The 21,168-nt window shown below is 41.0% G+C and overlaps 1 protein-coding gene across 1 annotated transcript in view; it reads right to left on the reverse strand.

Moving 5' to 3' along the window:
- SORCS1 (sortilin related VPS10 domain containing receptor 1) overlaps window positions 1-21,168 on the reverse strand; it is a 699,625-nt gene that overhangs the window by 65,532 nt on the left and 612,925 nt on the right. The window contains exons 19-20 of the mRNA XM_054983089.1: window positions 11,772-11,958; window positions 1,470-1,603 (exon numbers count right to left, since the gene is read on the reverse strand). Of these exons, the coding sequence (XP_054839064.1) occupies window positions 1,470-1,603; window positions 11,772-11,958 (321 nt within the window). The remainder of the gene's footprint in view (window positions 1-1,469; window positions 1,604-11,771; window positions 11,959-21,168) is intronic.

Raw genomic sequence — 21,168 nt, forward strand, 5'->3', positions numbered from 1 at the left:
GAGCTAGAGCAAAATTCATTTGCCATCCTGACTCATAATGATGAGTTCAACAATGAGCATCAGTGAATGCTCTTCACTAAGATGCTTAAAAATGGGGATGGGGACAGCGGAAAGGGGGAAATGGAAAAGGAAAGGTGATTACAAAAAAGTGACACAGAAAAGTGAGAAGAAAGCAAAAAGCAAAATAGAAAAAAGAAGCAAAAGAGGAACGCTCTGTATTAGCCACAACACAGCATCTCATCTGTTCGAGTCCTAAAAGAGGAGGTGATATTCAACATAGCACAAGTGGCCTGAATCTAAAAGTCATTGGGGTAAGAGGGCAAGGTAAATAAAACTTAAATATACACCATTTTAGAAAGGGATTTTTTTTCTACCCCTGAATGGTCAGCTACATTGATGCAAGGCGTGTCGCCATCAAGGCATGTACATGTTGGGCATGTATGTACATGTTGGGCATCTGTATGTACATGTTGTACATAGACAATTTTCCTTCAGCATTAAGAGACCTTCTTGCCTCTTCCCTCCCATGGCAGCCCGCAGATCTCCATAAAATGTTGCTCTTGGGTGATAGTGTGAACCCCAACCCATGACAGGGGAAGGGGGAAATCACCAATTTAGTCTGGATCCAGCGCATTACCACTTAACCCTATATATACAGTAAAGAAAACTTCTTCAATCATGCTTGTCTCAATTCTCCTTACTCCTTTTGAAAATTAAAGAGTCTTTGAGAAGTACAGCAACACAAATAAAGGATAATTTTATCAGGCACCCATTAAGATTACTCCAATACATAAATGAGGCTGAAAAAAGGTGTGTGTGTCTTTTTGTGCCTGTTCTTTTCTGCTAAATACAGTCCATAGGCATAGAAATGTGCTACATACCATTACAGTTCTCTAGCTCATGGTAATGAGGTATTCTTTCATCTTAACTGCACAAAACTTTCTATAGATTTAGTAGTATGAAGGTGTAGGTGTTGGTACTCTAGGCAAACATTCCTTTTTTATTAGTCCTAGAGAGCATGCAGATTAGAATTTACAGTTTAAACCCTGAAGCAGTGCAGAGAGAGACTTAGTCAAATTCAAAACTTTTATCTCTCAAGTCTAGGTTTGTAACATGAGTTTTTAACAAAAAATAATTTAAAAGTCTGTATTTTATATAAGGGAAAGTGAGAAAAGGCCCCTCATCTTGGGGAGTCTTTGATAATCTGTCACTGTGCAGTTTTCTTAGTTTGATCTCTTCAGCCATGTCCAATGGGGGATTGTTGATTTGCATAAGATGCAAATGAGGCCTAAACAGAGACAGTTAAGCACATTTATAAAAAGCTGATTTGCAACATAAAAGTGCTGAGAATTGCTCTCTGTGATTTGCAGGGGTCTCTGTAATCCAGTCCTTGAGAGAAATTGAAAGCCCCATGATAACGTTATTATGTCATGATTTGACAATTAATTTTAGCTGCATGAACTACAAACCTCAGTGTTGTTTCCGAACCACCAGATGTAAGTTAATGTTCCAACTTGACTGGGCCACAACACTGCTGTGGCATTAACTTCTTTGTTCTTTGTTGTTACAAATGGCAGTGATAAATGGACATGTTCCAAAGGGCCTGGAAACAAGGAAGGGTAGAGGGGGAGAACTGTGAATTAGTTTTGTTCATTAATATTCTAATCTTGTCCTGCTCTCTCCCCAGCTTTAATAAGGGCTACAAGCGTCTTCATACACAATAAAATGCCAACATTAAACAATTCTAAGGGTTTTTGGAATTCCTGTCTATAGATCACAACATGATCTTATAAATGCTATATTCCCTCTACAAAGTTTTGGCCAACTCCTACATCACAGCATACATATTTGGAACAAAATATACATAGCAGATTGTTATACATAATGATCAATACACAAGGATACTTCAAATTCTTACACAGAAGTGACATCTATGTAGGAATTTTACAGTCTGTTAAATATAGTTGATTTATACAACCATTTTGGGGCTGAGATGAAAAACACTACTTTTTAAATTATCAGACCACGTTATTGGATTCATCATATTCCTTGATTCAACATCCCACCCTAAAGTATTTCCATAAAATCACAGATGAGTCAATCTGCCCTCTTTAGGAAGTTTCATGATAGTGTCCACTATCCAAGATCAAAAGGAGAATTCTGTGGGTAATTATTTGTGGTTAATAAACCAGCTTCAAACCATAGTTTCAGAACCTGGATCAATGTATGCTAACAAACCACAGTTAGTGAATTGTCCACATTTGGACAATCACAGTAACTATAGTTAATTTTGCATGAAAGCTTTTTGCAAATCAACTTTTTAAGCATCTTTATATAAACATTCTCTTTGTTTATTTATGCCAGCAATCTAGGAACGTCTTTATGTGCCAGATTCCAAAGTCAGAATGTATTGTGTGTCGCAGTGTGCAGTATTATCTCAAATTTTAATAAGTTATTCCAAGCGGTCAAAAATGCAGATTGCATTGCTTGAGACATTGACACAAAGTGCCAGCGCTATGATTTGCTTTATTTGCTTTGAAAGCACTGCCCCCAATGCTTACCTGAGGCTCTAGTGTATGGCCCGTGGGGGTTTAAGGGTGGGGCACATGGTGACCACCATTGTTTCTTGTGCCCAGCAGCTCCCACTGGCCTTCTTGGGCTGTGCTGGCAGCTGGGAATTCAAAAAGCCTGGCCAGGCAATCAGCAGTTTGTGCTGAGGAGGATACATCTTCAGAAGCCAGCTGGACCCCTGTTCACTTGGCTCTCAACAGGCTTCCAACTCATCCTTCCCTCTCTGCATTGCTGGTGGTTTGGTGTTCTGCACAATTGTTGGTTAACTTTGCAATGTCCTTCCTAGGTTGGTGGCTTTCCATTTCTGTAAATTGACTGGGCTTTGGGCTTTGCTAATTGTTTTGTTTTTTTGCTTTAGCACAACAGTTCTGGCATTGGGCACAGATCCTTTCAGAAGGAAGCATGGCCCGTGAGCTCCATTTCCCCATAATTAAGGGATCTTGGGGGAGATGCACAGCAGGCACATGCCTAACTCAAGGGCTGTTGGGGCAGGCTCACTCCCAAGGGACAGGAGGTCCACACAGAGGTATGTGCCCATGTACCATCCCATTTATTTCAGTCCTGTGGTTTCCCACCTCAGCAAGCAAGGTGAAGGGGCAAGGAGATCATCAACTGGCAGGTGGGTCAGCTGATGCTTGGATCTGAGCCCTATGCTATGCTAAGGCTCCATCAACTGTAAACCAACAACATTGTGGCTTTTTTATTCCAGCAAGTTGTCTTGTTTCTTCTGTCCCCCTCACCACTTTTGATGCAGGGCCCACAACCACTGGATCTGGATCTTTTGATTCTAATTCTAAAACTATTGGTTCTGGAAGCAGTGGCAGCAGGATTAGTTTGGATTAAGAATTTAAAGGTTGTAGCCTTACAATGTCAACTGAAATTGATTGAATCATACAAAATCTTTTGTACTTAGGGCCAAGCTACACATGACGAATGACACTTGAATGGCAAGTGAATTGAGTGGAGGGCAAGTGAACAGGGAGAAATACACTTGCTGTTCAAGTGTCATTTGTCATGTGTAGCTTGGCCCTGAGTGTCCTAACTTGGCTCAGAAAGGCCAAGTTGTCAGTAGATAGTGGTGGTGGTAATATATGGACGTTGCATTGTCATGAAATCCAGTTAGATAGTATCACATTCACTATAAAGATTTTTAGAATGATTACTCTAAATCAACAGCAAAGTATTTATCTACAGCAGGAATTTGTTGGTAGCATTTTTTTTACTTCTTCAGTAACCCCAGTTGTAAAGGTCCTTCTCTTGTCTTCTATTTCCTAGGCACTGATAATTGCAAAGCAGCAGAGAAGTTACGGCAGAGACCATCCTGGGAACTATAGACCAGTCAGTCTGCGCTCTGTCCAAGGAAAGACATTGGAACAGATATTAAAGGCATCAGTCTGATAGACAACATGGTGATATGGAGAAATCTGCATGGATTTATCTTCTGCGATCTAGTGACAGGCTTACAGGATCGCAGGAATGCTATCGATGTAATTTATCTGGATTTCAGTAAAACTTTTCACAAGGTTCCTCATGAGGTTCTGATGGGTAAACTGGTGGACTGTGGACTGGACACCAGGTTGGTTATATGGATAGGGAATGGCTAGATAAATGCACCAAAACAGTAGTTTTCAGTGGCATCACATCTGATTGGAGGTGTCCAATGGAGTGCCACAGGGCTCGATCCTGGGCCCAGTGCTTTTCAATATTTTTATAAATGATCTGGATGAGGGTGTGAAGGGATCACACATTAAATTAATACCAAACTGGGAGGAGTAGCAAACACCCTTGAAGACAGGGATAGTAGTCAATGAGATCTGAACACACTGGAAAAGTGGGCATATTTGAATAAGATGCAATTTAACATGGATAAGTGCCAGGCTCTCCACCTGGGTAACACAAATGCAAAGCATGCATAGAGGATGAGGGACACACTTCTGGGTAGCAGTGGGTGAGACCAAGATCTTGGAATACAAGTGGCTAAGAAGCTAAATATGAGCTCTCAATGGGATGCAGTAGCAAAAATGGTGAACAGAACCATGGGGTGTATTAACAAAGGCATAACATCCAAATCACAGGATGTCATTATCCCACTATATACTGCATAGGTCAGGCCCTACCTTGAGTATTGTGTGCAGTTCTGGAGGCCCCACATTGAAAAGGATGTGTACAAATTGGAAAGGGTGCAGAGGAGAACAACCAGGGTGATCAGGGACCTGGAGACCAAGCCCCATGAGGAAAGACTGAGGGATCTGGGAATGTTCGGTTTGGAGAAATGGAGGTTGACGGGAAACAGGATTGTAAATATTTAAAAGACTACCACTTAGGAGAGGGAAGGGAGATGCTCCTGTTGGCAACAGAGTGTAGGACTCAAAACAATAGGTTTAAATTATAGGAGGGAATGTACCAATTGAACATTAGGAAAAACTTCTTTATGCTAAGAGTAATTCAGCAGTAGAATCGGCTGCCTAGGGATGTGGTAGGTTCCCCCTCATTGGCAGTCTTCAAAGTTTGGCTGGATGAATACTTATCAGGGATGCTTTAGACTGTTTCTGTATTGGGCGGGGGTTGGACTAGATGGTCTGTAAGACCCCTTCCAACTCTATGATTCTACAGACTTGTCCCTGCTGCCCTCTGTCTCTCTTTTGGAATATTTATTTTAGAAAGTAAAAGAAAGATAATGATCTTGGAACAAAGTGTTCCAAGAGATGATTTTCTTAAGAGATTATATTTTATAGCATCATGACCTGTGGTGTCTGCAAATGTGACCAATCATAATTACATGATAGATCATCAGATAGGGACCAATGTATCATATTGGTCCATTCAGAAGGTAATTCTTCTGCGAGTAATCTGTCAGTGTTTGCCATGAAATCAAAATGTGCTTAGAAATCCCTCATTAAATATCCAAAGTGGGATTTTTAATATTTCAGTTAATGTCCAGAATTTTTATTAATCTGAAGGGGGGTGGGAGGCTGAACAAACTCGGCCGTTCAGTTCTTACTGAGGCAAGTACGTTCTTCGTACTGCCATAAAAGCTGGCTCAAATCAACAAGGCCTTTTGAAGAAGCATGTGTAGAACATATAATCTCCTTTGAGACTCCCACTACTTCTTTCATATTGATTTAAAAGAAAACCACTGAAGCAGGTAATTCTGATTAACTACAGCAATCAGTTTGCTTCTCCAAGACAAAACCAGAGTTTTGAAAATACAGCTTTGGAACAGCAGGTGGTGCTGTACTACTATCTACGTGACATAGCATTGGTTTTAATTTGTTACCATCCGAATCATTTTTGTTACTTAAGGCTGTTCAAGCTGTCCTAAGAAAACAGATTTTGCCTTTGCAGGGACTATTCCAATACATGGAACTGACATTTTCTCAGTATGTACACGACACTTTATTTTGCTGTCAAAATTAAAGTGAAACTATATGGGTTGAATCTAGCACAGTTGTTTCCACAGGTGCAAAGGCTCCAGAGTATGAATTTCTCAGCTCCTCCATCCTGTGGCAGCCCAATATAACACCAAGATCCTATTCCTGGGGGGGTCTCCTCCAAGAAAAGAATTGGGGGGGGCATTTTGAGCTGCCATAGGAAGGGTAGATAAAGACACATTATGAAGGAGGAAGCCCTTGCATCCACAGGAACACTGGATCCAACCATATGTATGGAGTGTAAATATGCAAATAAATGATTGCTAGGTGGTAGAGAAATGCACACTTGGCAGTAAAGGCTCATAGATTTGTGTGTGCAGAATTGAGTGTATGCAATGTCCATTTATATCGGTGTTCAGAAGTCCAACAGAAAACCTCCCCAAAGACTTATGTTCACCTGCACTAATTTAATATAAGAATATTGTTTTATGAAAAGTATATTTTCTTTGTAATTACTCAGTTTCCTTCATTTTATGTATGTTCTACTCCTATATATTATAGGCATACAATTTAAAATTATAGAGTTCCCTTAGAGTCAGTGCTGAGTCACTGTTTGGCATTTAATATATGTCCAGTTGAGGAGATGTACATTCTAATATTGAGTAACTACAACCAGAACTTAAAAATCTCTATATTTAATATAGTCATTATATCTAACCCAAATTGAAAAACTAACAGAAATAATGTTTGGAAAACTGACCATTAATCTGGCACATAGTTTTCCCACTTAGTGTTCATGGAGGTCAGAGGGAGAGGAAGAAATATATACAAATAACAAGGGGGTTTATCAGTCATCAGAGATACACAGATCTTGTGACTAAACAGGATTGCATTGATAGATCCAGCAAGGGAAAGGGCTTTCATTCCACATAAGCAGTTGTTCCTGATGGTTCAAGATACTGTTTTCTGCTGCTGTGACAGCAAGGCACAGAAACAACTATTTTGTTTGCATACCCTGGAATACAGGCAGTGCTGCAGACTGAGGACCAGGATACATGGAAATGCTGTACTTTGACCCGCCAGCTCTGGGATGGGCAGAAAAGGCACATGTTTTAGTTGCACTTCTGTGACTATGAGCATCACTGTGTGTGTGTGTGAGTGGACAGGGGACGAAATACATGAAAAGACTACAGTGTCTCAATGGTGTGTGCGCACTTCATGAGAAAGACTACAAAGAGACAACAGCACCCTGGCAGTATGGGCTGCATTGAATAAAAATGGTCCCTTGGGATTACAGAAACCTTAAGAAAAGGGGGGGGGGAGGGGGAGGAAATAATTCACCAACATCAAGTGAACAGGCAAAGGTGGCCTAGTGTGTTAAAGTTTGTTCTTCTTGGTCAATATTCTGTATTTATATATTATTTGTGCCTGTTTGTCATGCTACTTGTTTCTTGAGTTGCAAAAAAGTAAGCTTCGGTTCTATAGATTGCTCCCTTATGTACTTTTGCAAAATACCTCCCTTTGCCCATTTTGTTCATAAAATAGAGACTTTTCCTACCAGAAATTTGGCACAGAGGATATAGTGAAAAAGTTTCCAGTCCCTGAGAATGTCATCCTAAAGGGAGAATTTACAAATGACAATGTCTTTCCCTTACAAACTACTGGAAATGGAAAATGCACTGAATAACTATCATAAATAGTTTTAATAATAAATATAAGAAAACCAAACTATTTCTTAAAAAGAAATTGACAAAAAAATAAAAATGCATCCCTATCGCTCATGTATGCATTTTGAGCCAGGTCCATTAATCAGCCAGGTAAACTGGTCATCTAACTGGTACATTCAGAATAAAACTCAAAACCAAACCAATTTGAGTCTCAGAGAGAAAGACTAAAAGTACAGTAAACAAACATCTACTGCAATCACACCTGCACCTCTCATAATAACCCAGCCTAGTGTGATCCACTAGTTCCCTGGCTTGTTGTGAATTAGGTCCTAGAAACTGTAAATCTGTAAACTATGAAGCTTGTTGTCTTTTTGTGGATGTTTGTAAGACTTTGCTGTTTTACATTTTGATCCAGTGTTGACCTACATTGATCAAATGATCTGGTGGGAAAAGTCATTACAAGAACGGAATGGCTAAGCCATGGCTCCTCCTTTGTGGTTTGTAAGGAAACAGCGATTCCGTCAAGTGGCTTCACTACCTTGCAAACAAAGTGGAGTACAATGTAGATGGGGCCTTGTGGGACCTTCTTCTGTCATAACTGCCACAGACTGCTTACTTGGCCTTATATTATCAGAGACCTTCAGAGCCTCTGCAGAGATATTACCAGAGAACCTACTCTTTGTTTGCAGTGACCTTTACAATCCAGGCTTGGCTTTTGCTCTGCTAGCATTTCCATGAAGATGGGAAGAGGCAGAGAAAGCAACTTCCTACTGTCTGACTCAATTTTGTAGATTTTGTTTCAGAGCACAATGGGATAGTTGGCATGATAGTATTTATACGTTTACAATGTTTAGTGTTTTAAAATATCCTACTTTCTTCCAATTTGGAAACTTTCAGTGGCTAAGGACCACATCAACGAGACCAAGGTTTCATTATAAATCATAAATCCATCAGCTCTATCAAGAAACTGACTTGTCCCAATCTGTTTCTTGGTTCAGTTCAGGCTTTAAATCTGATAGAAGCCTGTATAGTCAGGGCTGGATCTACGGTTGCCAGCCCCCGGTGCAACCCTTGTCTGGAACTCTGCATGCACATGCAGTGTGTGCGCACACACTCCTGGCGCAGCATGATGTCATCACTTCACGCAGGGTGGGAGGTGTGCTGCCTGTGCGGCAAGCCAGCCACCCCAGCACCTGGTGTGCTGCAGAGCTGGCAGCAACAGTGTGAGTGCTGGGGCGGCTGGCTTGCCATGTAGGCAACTGAGTGCAGGGCTAGGAGGCCCTCCGTGTGGCTTGCCTGCCCCACTTCCCCGTGCTGCCCATGCGGCAAGCCGGCTGGCCCAGTGCATGGTGCACTGCAGAGATGGCGGCAGCGGCGCGGGCGTGTGCTGGGGTGGCTTGCCGAGCGGGTGGCTGAGCGCAGGGCTGGGAGGTCCTGCGCTTGCAGCAAGCCAGCCGCCCCATCAGCGGGGAGGTGAGGGCCTCCCAACCCTGCGCTCAGCCTCCCACACGACAAGCCGCAGCACACTCCTGGTAGCTGGCAGCTGCACCTGGTGCCCCCTCTTTGGCGGCACCAGGGGCAGGCTTTCCCCCATGCCCCCCTCAATCCAGCCCTGTGTAAAGTCACCATGACTCTTGCGGTTTCAGTGCTGGGATTGAACTATGCAGATGCAATAAAGCCATAGCTTCAAGTCTTGCATCTACATTGCATCATTCTAGCAAAGGATCTTGGGTGAGAGAACATGCACTTTCCTTAACTGGTTAATTGGGATCAGACCAGTTACAGTTTTGGCTAAAACAAGAGTCCTCATTCTAGCTTTCCCCTGCCACTGGTTTTGGAATCTCTATAGCTGCTGAAGGATTTTTGTTTTTTATGCTCTGCTTTTGTGCTCTGGACCTGCTCACCTGGGTTGGTGCCAGCCCAGGATTTCTGTCTCTTGATTGTGAGACTTTGGAATCTTGTTTGGAATCTTTTGGTTTAGCCTGACAGGTAACCTCAGGCTGGGAGGCTGAAAGTCTGTTTAAGTGTGTTAGTTTAGTTATCTAGTATTTGTTGTTTCCCTCTCTACTTGCACAGTTGTATGTCTGCACCCGTTTGTACTTCTGTTAATAAACTCGTTTGAGTATATCCTTATATGTTCTTTGGGAATTTGAAAGCTTCAATCTTAATCCAGTACTCTGGCCCATTCTGGTCACAGCAATCCAAATAGTTGTTTAATGGAACTCAATCTGCAGAGTGAGGAAGTCAACCTTGCCTCTCACTTCCACAGCTGAGGGTTTAGTCAAGAGAGGCTGGTGGCAGCTTGTTACCTTGGAAGTGAGGACTCATTCCCAGTTTTGACTGCTTTGCTCTGGACCTCCCACTCAGGATGGCTTGTAGATACAGCCGCCCTTGACAAGCACCTTCCCTCTGCCACTCAAAGAGGCAGTTATCCAGCCACTATTTTAAAAACAGCATCCCTTCAGAAAAATGACCAAGTATTGTCCAGTCTCTAATCTGCTCTTTCTAGGAAAAGTGGTAGAGAGGAGTATTGGATTAACTCAGTCTTCTTAAATAACTCATCTGCCCTGGATCCTTTTCAGTCTGGCTTTAGCCTGGGCTAAGGAGAGAGACAGCTTTGGTTAATGATCTTCATCTGAACATAGACAAAGGCAATGCTTCTTGGTTGCTGTTACTGGACTTATCTGCAGTCTTTGATACAGTGGACCATGCTGTCTTGTTGAGGTATTTGGAGACAGAAGTAGGCATCAGGGGATGCCCTTTGGACTGGTTCAAATCATTCATCACAGACCAAACCCAAAGGGTTTATGTTGGAGATTTCAAAAGAGTACATACCCTTACATGTGCATTTCCTGTTGTGGGTCCCCTCCTTATGGAATGGCCCACCTGATCAGGAAAATCAGGGAGGTAGCCACTCTTCTGGCATTTTGCAAACTGCAAAACTGAATTATTCAGGAGGGCATTTTTATAAAGGTAATAGGGCTTTATTATAACAGAATGGTACAATCTCTTTCTTATTGTGTATAGTACGTTGTTGTATGTGTTGTATGTGTTACCTTATTATGTAATTTCTACATCATTTAATATGCCATGTTAATACTTATGCATTGTTTCCCCTTTGGTTCCGGATTTTTTTATTTATTTCTGCAATACTAATCCTATTATATTGTTTATTGGATGTCCCATCCCATTGACCACATTGAATTATAACATTTAATCTGCTTTGAGTCTCAGTGAGAAAAGCAGATTATAAATAACATTTATTAAAACCATTTTTAAAATGGTTGAATACTCAGAATGCTTATTGTTGGTTAGACTATTTGGGGTATAAGCAGGCCATTGCTCTCATACTTTGTCCATTGCAAAAAAGAAAAGAAAAAGAAAAAAATCATAGAGATTATGTGGGCAGGGCCTCAGTAATTAAATACCATAAATGTAGATTGCAAACTAAAAGATGGAGTTTTGAACTCTCCAAGAACTACTACTAATTTCCAGCCTTCAGAGAATAGTTCTCCTAACAGAATTGGCATCATATCCCAGCTGAGATCCCTCCCACCCCCAAACTCTTCCCTTCTCAATTCCCAAACCAGAGTTGACAATCCTAAACGCAGTTCACACTAAAGATTTTTTCCAAAGTATATGTGTTGAGGTAGGGGTGGTAGAGAAAAGGAAAAAACCTGAGGCTCCTTCCTGTGCCTTATGTATGCAGAACACACATGGCAAACTGTGTGTGAGCCAGCCAGCAGCCTCCACAATGCTTATATAAACTCTCCAGTCAGTTTCATTCATCTGCCATGCACAGTAAGAAGTACATTTCAGTGTTTATGACTGCCCCTACCAGCTCTGATCTCACTTGTATATTACTATCTCCAATGGGCCTTGGCTGGAAAGACTTCTTTTCCCAGTTCTAAGGTATAAGCAATTGAGTGGTAAACACTTCAATGAAGGTAGATACACTCCTTGCCTATTAGTTTTTCTCTATGAATCACCAAAATGTAGGCAACATGATACAAAGACACTTCTTTTATCACCCATTTCTTATTATAACTTTAAGATAAACTTAAGCTTCTTCTGCTATCAGTTTCTTCAAAGAAAAAAGTCTCATTCCTAAGAAACAAAAATGTGTCTTTAAATATTTCATATACCAACAGTAATAACATACAATTTACATGCAAGTACAGGACAGCACTGTCTGTCCCCAGGCTGTTTTCCACCTGCGCTGTCACTCGAAAAATTCCGACATTCTGGTAGACATGCTTGATCCCATCTTCTGTTGAGCTGATATTGGCGTATGACACTGCACTGCCATCTCCAAAGTCCACACGGATTATTGATCTTTGGATATCACCCTGAATTAAAGAAGTGCAAAGGAGTCGGAGGTTAACAAAACTGAGAACTGACAACAATTTGAAGAGGATTCCCATGTTCAAAACATCCAAAGGTGGGATTGCTGGATTCCGTTTTTAAAAAATTGTGGTGCACTCTAGAAGACCCTAATTCTAGTCTATAAAATCTCTTCCAGTAGCTTCAGATCTGGAAAACTTTCCACATCCAAAGTGAAGATCAGAGTGGCTTATTTGCATAGTGAGGCTTAAATGTCCCCCTATAGTTTCATTAAGCCTTCATTATGTAAAGCAACCTGTTTCAGGGGGATCTCTGTAGAAATCCTGGATGTTAGATGCCACAGAATTCAAACGCATCCCTAAAAATTAAAATCTCATTGACGATGTTTATATCCAAGTGACTATGAGAGAATTCTTCTCCTTTTAAGTATTTAAAAGCCATCATAATGTTCCACCTGGATCATAATCAAGAGAAAAAACCTTGCACATCTTCTATTCAAGTAAATTCTCTATCCCTGTCAAAAGAAAGGCCCCATATGACTGACTTCTTTCAAGGGATTCTGACCAATGTTTGTTTCTCAACCAGAAGAGACTTCTATGAAGCACAGAAATACTTCCAAAATTTAGAAGAAGCCATCTAAGTCACAAATTTATGAACCTGATTTGTTCATACAATTTTTATGCAATTGGTCTGAAAGTAAAGGTGGGTGTGAGTTTTCAAATAAACAACTCTCGTAAGGATAGATTCTCACATCACACTGCACACCATTTTGTTCTGTTATCAATTCCAATTGACCCCCTCAGAATTAAGGCATTTAGACCCCTTTGAAACTTAAGTAATTTAGGTTAGAATTTCCAAAACCATAATGAATATAGAAGACTTAGAAAAAGAGGTTAAGCTTAAGAAAGATGTTACTAATAGGTGTATTTTCACTTCATCATTTTTTTGGAAATTCTGATGAGCCAAAGAATATGCTGACTCTACAGTCATCATCAAAGAAGAAAATCCTTTCTAAGCGCAGCAGGATGTGGCCTTCTGTTTTTCATCAATGCTTTCTGACAATGAAGAAGTCCCCTTCCAATCTAATTAGAGAAGACCCACAGCTGCCACTCTGAGAAAGTTTCCTTCATAAGATAAATTTGGTCTTTTTTCCAGGTTTTTTTTCATTATTATTTAAATCACTTGAACTGAAAATGCTTTCCTTTTGTTAAGTATGGTTCCACCTATAACACATTTCTGAAAAGGCCACATTTACAAAGCTGACATTTAAATATTTTAGCTTCAGAGACAGAGGAACAAGTGTATGATCTATGAAGCAGATATTTTCAGTGCCCTGGATAGAATCCTACTGAGGAAGAAAAGCACCAGAAAGTTTGACGTACATTGTTCCCAGCCCCAGATATCTCTACTGTGTACATGCAGTTGCCTAGAACAGTTCTCAGCTCTGTTATGTAGGAAAGAGTTTTCTGCAAAATGAAAGTTGCTCTTTGGGCCACATGCAGTGGCCTCTTGAATACTCCAGAAAATCACAAAATTGGCTAAATGCCAGTTTCTGATCCGTGGGGAGGTCACTTGGCAGTGTAGGATACAGGGGGAGTCATTGGCACAAAGCTGCACAAAGGAAATCTAGAAAATACAGCTTATTTCGAAATGTATACAATTGCATTGATAGTGAGGAATTTAATTGTGACTGAAATTACAGTGGACCAATTCTTGTCTGTCATTTTTTCATTGTCTCCATTTATCATGATGACAGATGAAATGCTAGATGGAATCATTTTCTGATTCTACTGTGCTCAGACAATAAAGCAGACAGTAAAGTTAATCTGCTTCTAATGTAGGTTTTGATATTAACACATTAAACTTGTGATCCTAAGCATACCTACTTTTAACTAGAGCTGAAAGTCAACCTGCCCAAGGCCTCATTTTTAGCAATATCATAATGCTTACAGGGCAAGGTGGAAAGGTTGCCCTGAGGCTCAAGTCCTTTAGAGAACTGCTCCACTGATACAAATCTGTAGTCTCTGTAGTACCATAACCTCAGATCAGGCAGACATTGGTTGCATCTGTGACCGCCAATGACATTTTAGAGGAGAATTTACTATTTAAAAATTGCTGTGATCCTGACTAGGTCCGCAGTGCAGCAGCACCCTGTGATCTTGTTTTCCCCCTGAACCTTTTAAAATAACAAAACATTTGTGTGGGGGGGGGGACTCAGGATTGGGCCCTTTTGGCAGTTTTTAAAAGTTTCTAAAAAGGTACCAGCAGCCACAGGTTGGACCCATGTCTCTTGTCACATCTTGTTTGGTTGAGCTGCAGGTTAGACATAGCTTTCCATGTTTCTCCATGTATTACATCTGTTGTGGAAGCAGTTAGTTACATTAGTATATGCTGTATCACTTATTTTTTAGACTGAATAATATTGAAAGGCTTCACTCTTAAGCACACATTTCTGAGATCAAGGCATTGAATGTCTGCTTAATAGATCTGCTTAGGCTGAAGTGACGATAGCTTTTTAACTTTTGGATGGAGGGGAGGCATCTACACAATGGCTGGCACTAGTCTATGAAAAAAGTGGATCCCAAAAAACTGAGAAAAGATGAGGCACATAACAGAAAGAAGGAAAGATTAGATATGAGATATAAATATTAGATATTTAAATATGGACACCATTTTGAAATATTTTATTTGCTTTGTATGAGGGTGAGTAAGAGGTACAAGATATTACAATAATGTGTATTGTCCTGAAGTACACAGAAATTCTAATTGCACAAGGGGTTATATTTAGGAAAAAGCATCAATCAAGTAACTGACCTAGTCCAGATTACAGCACTGGCCCCAAATACCTGAGAAACTCCCCCCTCATCTCTGTGTTCCAAATGGGTAATGACTGTCTGTAGGACTGTCTGTTCCTGGGGTCTGATAAAATCAGACTGGCAGGCAGTTCTGAGCAGGCTTTTCCCTAATGATCCCTGTGTTAGGAAACCAGCTGCCTTCTGAACATCTGCAGAACGCTGAATCTGGTAATTTTTGTAAAATGAATGTTTCTGTATATTTAAGCCTTCCATGTGTAAATATATCTGATCTTTATTGTTGCTGTCTTTGATTTGTAATTATGATGCTGTATAATCAGAGGATGGTGATACTGCCGATTGATTTGATGTCAGTTATTATTATAAAGTATAATTGTATTGTCAGTTTGGAACTCATGGAAGAGTTCTGCTGACACAAGGAGAGGAAATCTTTGCTGACTCGTTCCTGGTGCAGACCTCTGGTTGCCCCCTCATGCTGACCCTGGGTGTTCCGGGAGCTGTCCTGTTCCCCAGGAGCTGTAATTCAGGGGGCATTGGGGGCTGCAGTGGAAAGTGGAGGTAAGGAAGTTGCATACTGTGGATGGAAATCCTTCCATTACAGAAAAGTTTGGCAGGATCCAAGCTTTTAAAAAAAACATCTATTCTGTAAATACATTTTGAGAAAAGTGAGTCAAAATTTCCCAAATAAATAATAAAGAGAGGGCAAAGAATCCTGTCTGTGGATCATGATACAAATCATGGGGCAATCATAGCAAGAATGCTTGATTGCCTCTTTGTTCAGATTGCAATTTGCTTGCAAATTTGTGACTAGCACCTTTGAACACTCAAAAGCAGTTGAAGGGCTTAATCAATTTCCTTTTCAATACACTGGGAAAGCAGCTACCTGTGCAGCTTTGAGACAAGAAACTGAAAGTGAAATTGACCAAGGCTTTCTTATCTGCAGAGGTGCACCCTTTTGGGAAATACAGAACAAAACAAGAGGAAAGGTTCCTAGCAGTGGAGAGAAATGGAAGAGAAGATGGAGAAATGCTGTGCATAGGCCCAGAGAGCCAGTTTGGTGTAGTAGTTAAGAGCATGGGACTCTAATCTGGAGAGCCGGGTTTGATTCCCCACTCCTCCACTTGAAGCCAGCTGGGTGACCCTGGGCTAGTCACAGTTCTCTGGAGCTCTCTCAGCCCCACCCACCTCACAGGGTGTTTTGTTGAGGGGATAATAATAACATGCTTTGTAAACCGCTTTGAGTGGGCATTAAGTTGTCCTGAAGGGTGGTATATAAATCGAATGTTGTTGTTGTTGTTAGAATCCCATGCAATCTAACTTTGTGGTGGAGAGTGCTGTTATATTGCAGCCAACTTACAGCAACCTTTTCTGGAGTTTTCAAGGCAAAAGACTAACAGAGGTGGTTTGTCATTGCCTGCCTCTGCATAGCAACCCTTGTCTTCCTTGGAGATCTCCCATCCAATTACTAACCAAGCTTATCCTACTTAGCTTCCAAGATCTGCTTCAAAACTGGCATTCCATAATAACTATAAGTAAACAAGCATGTGCAATTGGTAGTTACCTGGCCAGTTGACATGCTAAATGCTGTTACTGTGCAGATGCAAAACATATTACAATACGGCTTATTTTAAATTGCAAGCAAATCTTTATAAATGGACATTTTGAACAACTTCCAGTGTCAACCATAATTTTGTAACATTCACGGAATCCCTAAATCACATTATAAAAACTTATCACTGGCTTTCGCCCCTTCTCAGTGGCCTTTCCTGTTTTCCAATAGGCAAGGGCACTGAGAGGCAGACGGGCAACAGCCAGAGACAGTGAGGAAGAAGGGGCTCCTTCCATGGCACGATCCTCAGGCAATGCCTTTCCTCACCCCTTTATCTCTTGTTGCAAATACACAGGCCCAGTCACACATACAGATTTCTTCTACTGGCTCTCCCTGCCTTTCAGCACCTCTGGCTCCCAGTGCCCTTTCTTAGTCTCTTCACAGAAGGGCTCCAAAGAACAGAGGTGAGAAGGGTCAGATAAAGCCAGTGACCAGGGAGAGGCCTGCTTCAACAACATGAGCTACAGGGTGCTCCCACCCCTGGACTTCCTCTTTCATGATGCGAGTAGCTTCTTCATGCTCTGTGCTCCTCTAAGAATTTTGCTTCTCATTCTCCTTGAAAAACTATTTTTGACCCATAGCAACGGTCCATCCCAAGTGTATGTATGAAAAAGGGCTGTGCCTGTGTTTGGTTGCATCTTAGAGGGAAAGTACAGGGGACAGCTTCTCTGTGTTTTAAACTCATATCCACAGACATCATTTTTAACTAATTTATAGTTTTTTAACATAAAGCAACATGGCTCCCCCTCCAGAACAGGAGTGTAGTGGGGCAGCCCTAGCTGAGTGGGCTTGTTGACCGGCCAGCTCACCCGAGGAAGATACAGGAGGAAGACGGTGGCCTGGCTGCCCCTCTCCATGCTGCTCTGCTCATAAGGCCGACGAGTGCTGCTTGCCTACCTCCCCTTGCCCAGCCTAGTGCTGAATCTGCATGTGGTAAGATAAAGGCTCAGACTCAGCTTTGGCAGGGCTTCTTTGCAAAGGGCCAGGGAGAGGCAGGGCAGGGCAGGTGCACTGGGCTTCAGCTGGCACTAGAAATTGGAGGCATCTAGTCCCCCTCATCCTGGCTCCTAGTTTGGAAAGTTTCCTGAATCCATTGCTGTCAGTGTTCACAGGATCCTATGTAGGGTCTGTAAGCTGGGCAGGATCTGTGCTTTCATTTGGTGTTTTCACAGTGCAACCTCCCCACACACCCTTTCAAGATAGTTGCATGCTTATGAATCACTCTGCACTATTTCTGAAGAACAATTTGACCCTACTTTTCAAAAGAAAGAAATACAAGGCGGCTCATGATACAAAATCTATGTATTTTTGTACACAGTTAGGATTGCCAAGTGACACTCCCAGGCACAGCAAACAGCCCAGCAGTCTCTTATGCTTATACACATTTGGTGGGTGTATGTAACCTCAAGGAAAGGAGGAAAGCAAGCCTGTGAGACTTGAGCTATCCTGCTGTGTGTCTGTTGGGGGGGGCGGCTTTGCAGCTCTGTGTTTAAAAAACTACAAATCAATTGAAAGTAGTGTAAGCAAACACATGGGTTTAAAATCCAGGGAAACTATCACTTGTAGATCCAGAGGAGTTAGCCGTGTTAGTCTGTAGTAGCAAAATCAAAAAGAGTCCAGTAGCACCTTTAAGACTAACCAATTTTATTGTAGCATAAGCTTTCGAGAATCAAGTTCTCTTCGTCAGATGCCTGATCAAAACTGGGCAGATACAGAAGAGGAGGGGAGAAGAGAGAGAGAGAGAGAGGAAAGAAGGGGACATATATCAAGGGGACAGAATGCAATTAGCGTGGAGGCAATCAAAACATTCCTTTGCTTGGAAATGTAAACATCTCCTTTTGGTGTCAGTTCAGGAGGCTGCTGAATTGGAATTCATATGCAAATTTGACTCTGTCAAGCTGGGACTGAATAGAGACTATGAATGGTTATCACATTATCACAGGTAACAGATTCTCTTTACAGAGGCGTGATCTGGGGGAGCCCAGTGACGCCTGGTGTGGGCTTTCGGGGACCACAGTTCTCTTTGTCAGATGCAGCTGGCAGGGAGAGCTGTGGTTATCGAAGGCTTATACTACATAGGAATGGGATACTTTCACTGCTACAAACTAATACGGCAAACTGACTGCACACCAAAAGGAGATGTTTACATTTCCAAGCAAAGGAATGTTTTGATTGCCTCCACACTAATTGCATTCTGTCCCCTTGATATATGTCCCCTTCTTTCCTCTCTCTCTCTCTCTCTTCTCCCCTCCTCTTCTGTATCTGCCCAGTTTTGATCAGGCATCTGACGAAGAGAACTTGATTCTCGAAAGCTTATGCTACAATAAAATTGGTTAGTCTTAAAGGTGCTACTGGACTCTTTTTGATTTTATCACTTGTAGTTTCCCTCATAGGCATTTTCATGCTTCTTCTCGTCTATGGAGTCTGAAGTAACAAACTGCCTTGTTTACAGAATGTTTATTATGTCTTGATTACCAATGTGCTATCATTAGTATTTTGCTGTTTGAGAGATGATATTCTTCATTTTAATCAATCTAATGAGAATGACACCTTCAAACATTCAATTTTAATTTCACACAAGAAGCTGTAAGCATGAATTCATTCCACAAAGAACTGAGTTTTGTACGTAAATCAATATTAAACCAATGAGATGCAACTCAAAAGTTTTTTAAATTGAGTCCCAAGTATCACATGTCATTTGGAAGTTTTCAGCTATGCAATGACTTGCATCTCTTTATCTTTGCAGATGTTTAAAATGGATTTTTAATTAGCTTTTGTAGCAGGCAGATGTTGGTTCTCTTTAGCTGTCTTCCAGAATGGAATTCTCAGCAATCTGCTTTATGCAGCCTTTATGCAGATTAACCCTATTTTTCGTCCCCGAGATACTTTTCTAGTCATGCCAAAGATCATAGCCTTAAAGGCATTTTGATGAGATTTCCTTATGGAAGACATTTCCATTAAATTCCAATGTAATCTGTAGATTCTCACTTTAAAAAAATCTTTGACTCCACAAAACAATTAGGTATGTGCTTAATCTTAAATTAAGTCCAGCCGTATTAGGACAAAGGACAAATCCAAATGAATTGCTTCTTAGAGTGATGTGTGTGAGTTCCCTTTAAAAAACCATCCTAAAGCAAGCCTAGGGAATTCAAAATCTGTTAAGAGAAAACTAGTTGCATAAAAATTTATTCTCTTCCTAATTTCTTCCCAACCCAGAGTCTTGTGCATTATCACAGGGAAAAGGATGATTGTATCCTCTTCGTTTTGCTGTCACTTAAATGTCTAATAGATGTGCTTCAGATTCACTGATGGATTCCTCCTGTTCTTGAAGTGATGTATGATGATTCTATTTTTCATGTTTTCCTCACATTTCTGGGGCCAGTGTTTCTATATATTTGTTTGTGGCATATTAATGGTATTTTACGTACCATCTATATACTATTTATATATATAACCTTTGAAAAATAATATTAAATTGTGTATAATTATTGAGAGAAACAGAAACACGGCTCTAAAATAAAGGTCCCTGGGTTTGTGACAGCCCAGTGTCCATTCTAATAAAATGCTAAGGCACAGCATTAAATAGCATAACATGGAGTGAGTATTTTACCACAGGGAAGCTGATACCTTGATGGCAACTCCATCCCTTCCTAACATCTGGAAGCATGGCTTGAGTCTCCTTCCCCTTGAGCTTGGGAAAGACAAAAGAGACTTGAGAAAAAATAAATTCCACTGGTCTCCCTCTCTTCCACAAGCATGCTGTCCTGCCCCCACCTCAACACACCTGCTAGGTCAGCTGCCTGATGTGGATGAACAGAGGAAGTATCACCATGCTTGCTCCCTCCCAGTGATCAGCACAGCTGCTTTCTGAATGTTATCAACTATGAGGAGGAATCACATGTGTGGACACTTCCTGCATGGATCAGCACTGTACTCATGAGCCAGTGATCACAAGGAGGTGTGGCTACCATGCTCATGCCTGCTCTCCCTCTCCAAGTGTTCATCCAACACGTGAAGGTTTCTATTAAGTTCAAGGAGTAGTTTGGCGCTGTCAGGTAGAAATGTTGAAATGCTCCAACACGTTTTTTTTATTACTTTAGATGCTTGATGCAATTTGTAAACATCAAAATTGCTTTTTCAATATTATTACATGGTTGTGTAATAAGTGATTCTCAAGGGATGTTAAAAACTAAGAAGCAAAGCCTGATAAAATGAAATTTTCAACGCATAATTGACTGTTGTCCACATGTACATATGACTTTTTAATGATTTTCTCAGCAGTTTTAAATGGAAATACAAGGATTTGTTTTAATTTATGTCCATGTAGTTCCACTATGTGTTAGGAAATGGATACTAGAGATTTATGGGACTAATTTTTAACTGAACACATTTGGAGGAAACGGAGTAGGCCTAGAAAAAATCCTGGGCACCTAATTGTCTGAGCTACTGTAAATGTGATGACAATTTCTGGAACTCTATAAAATTTAGATAGCCATGTGAAGGACTAGACCCTAAAACATCTGGCACCTAGTGGTATAAAAACCATTTTCTGGCTCTGGTATGTGGCTCTGATTCATGAAATATCTAACATGTATTTTGTAGGATACATCCTCTAATATATGAACCAATGGCAATTTAGGGTTGAGGTTTGCTTTTGCTTTCTACACACATGAAATTCACCATATGCCCATTGCAGGTCCATTCTCTTGCTATACATGTGCAAAACTGTATCATAAAACTGGGTTAAGAACCTGCAATTTGGGTTTATCACTTAGGGTCAGTTCACATAATTG

Source organism: Eublepharis macularius, chromosome 6 (assembly GCF_028583425.1).
Source record: "Eublepharis macularius isolate TG4126 chromosome 6, MPM_Emac_v1.0, whole genome shotgun sequence".
Taxonomy (NCBI): Eukaryota; Metazoa; Chordata; class Lepidosauria; order Squamata; family Eublepharidae; genus Eublepharis; species Eublepharis macularius.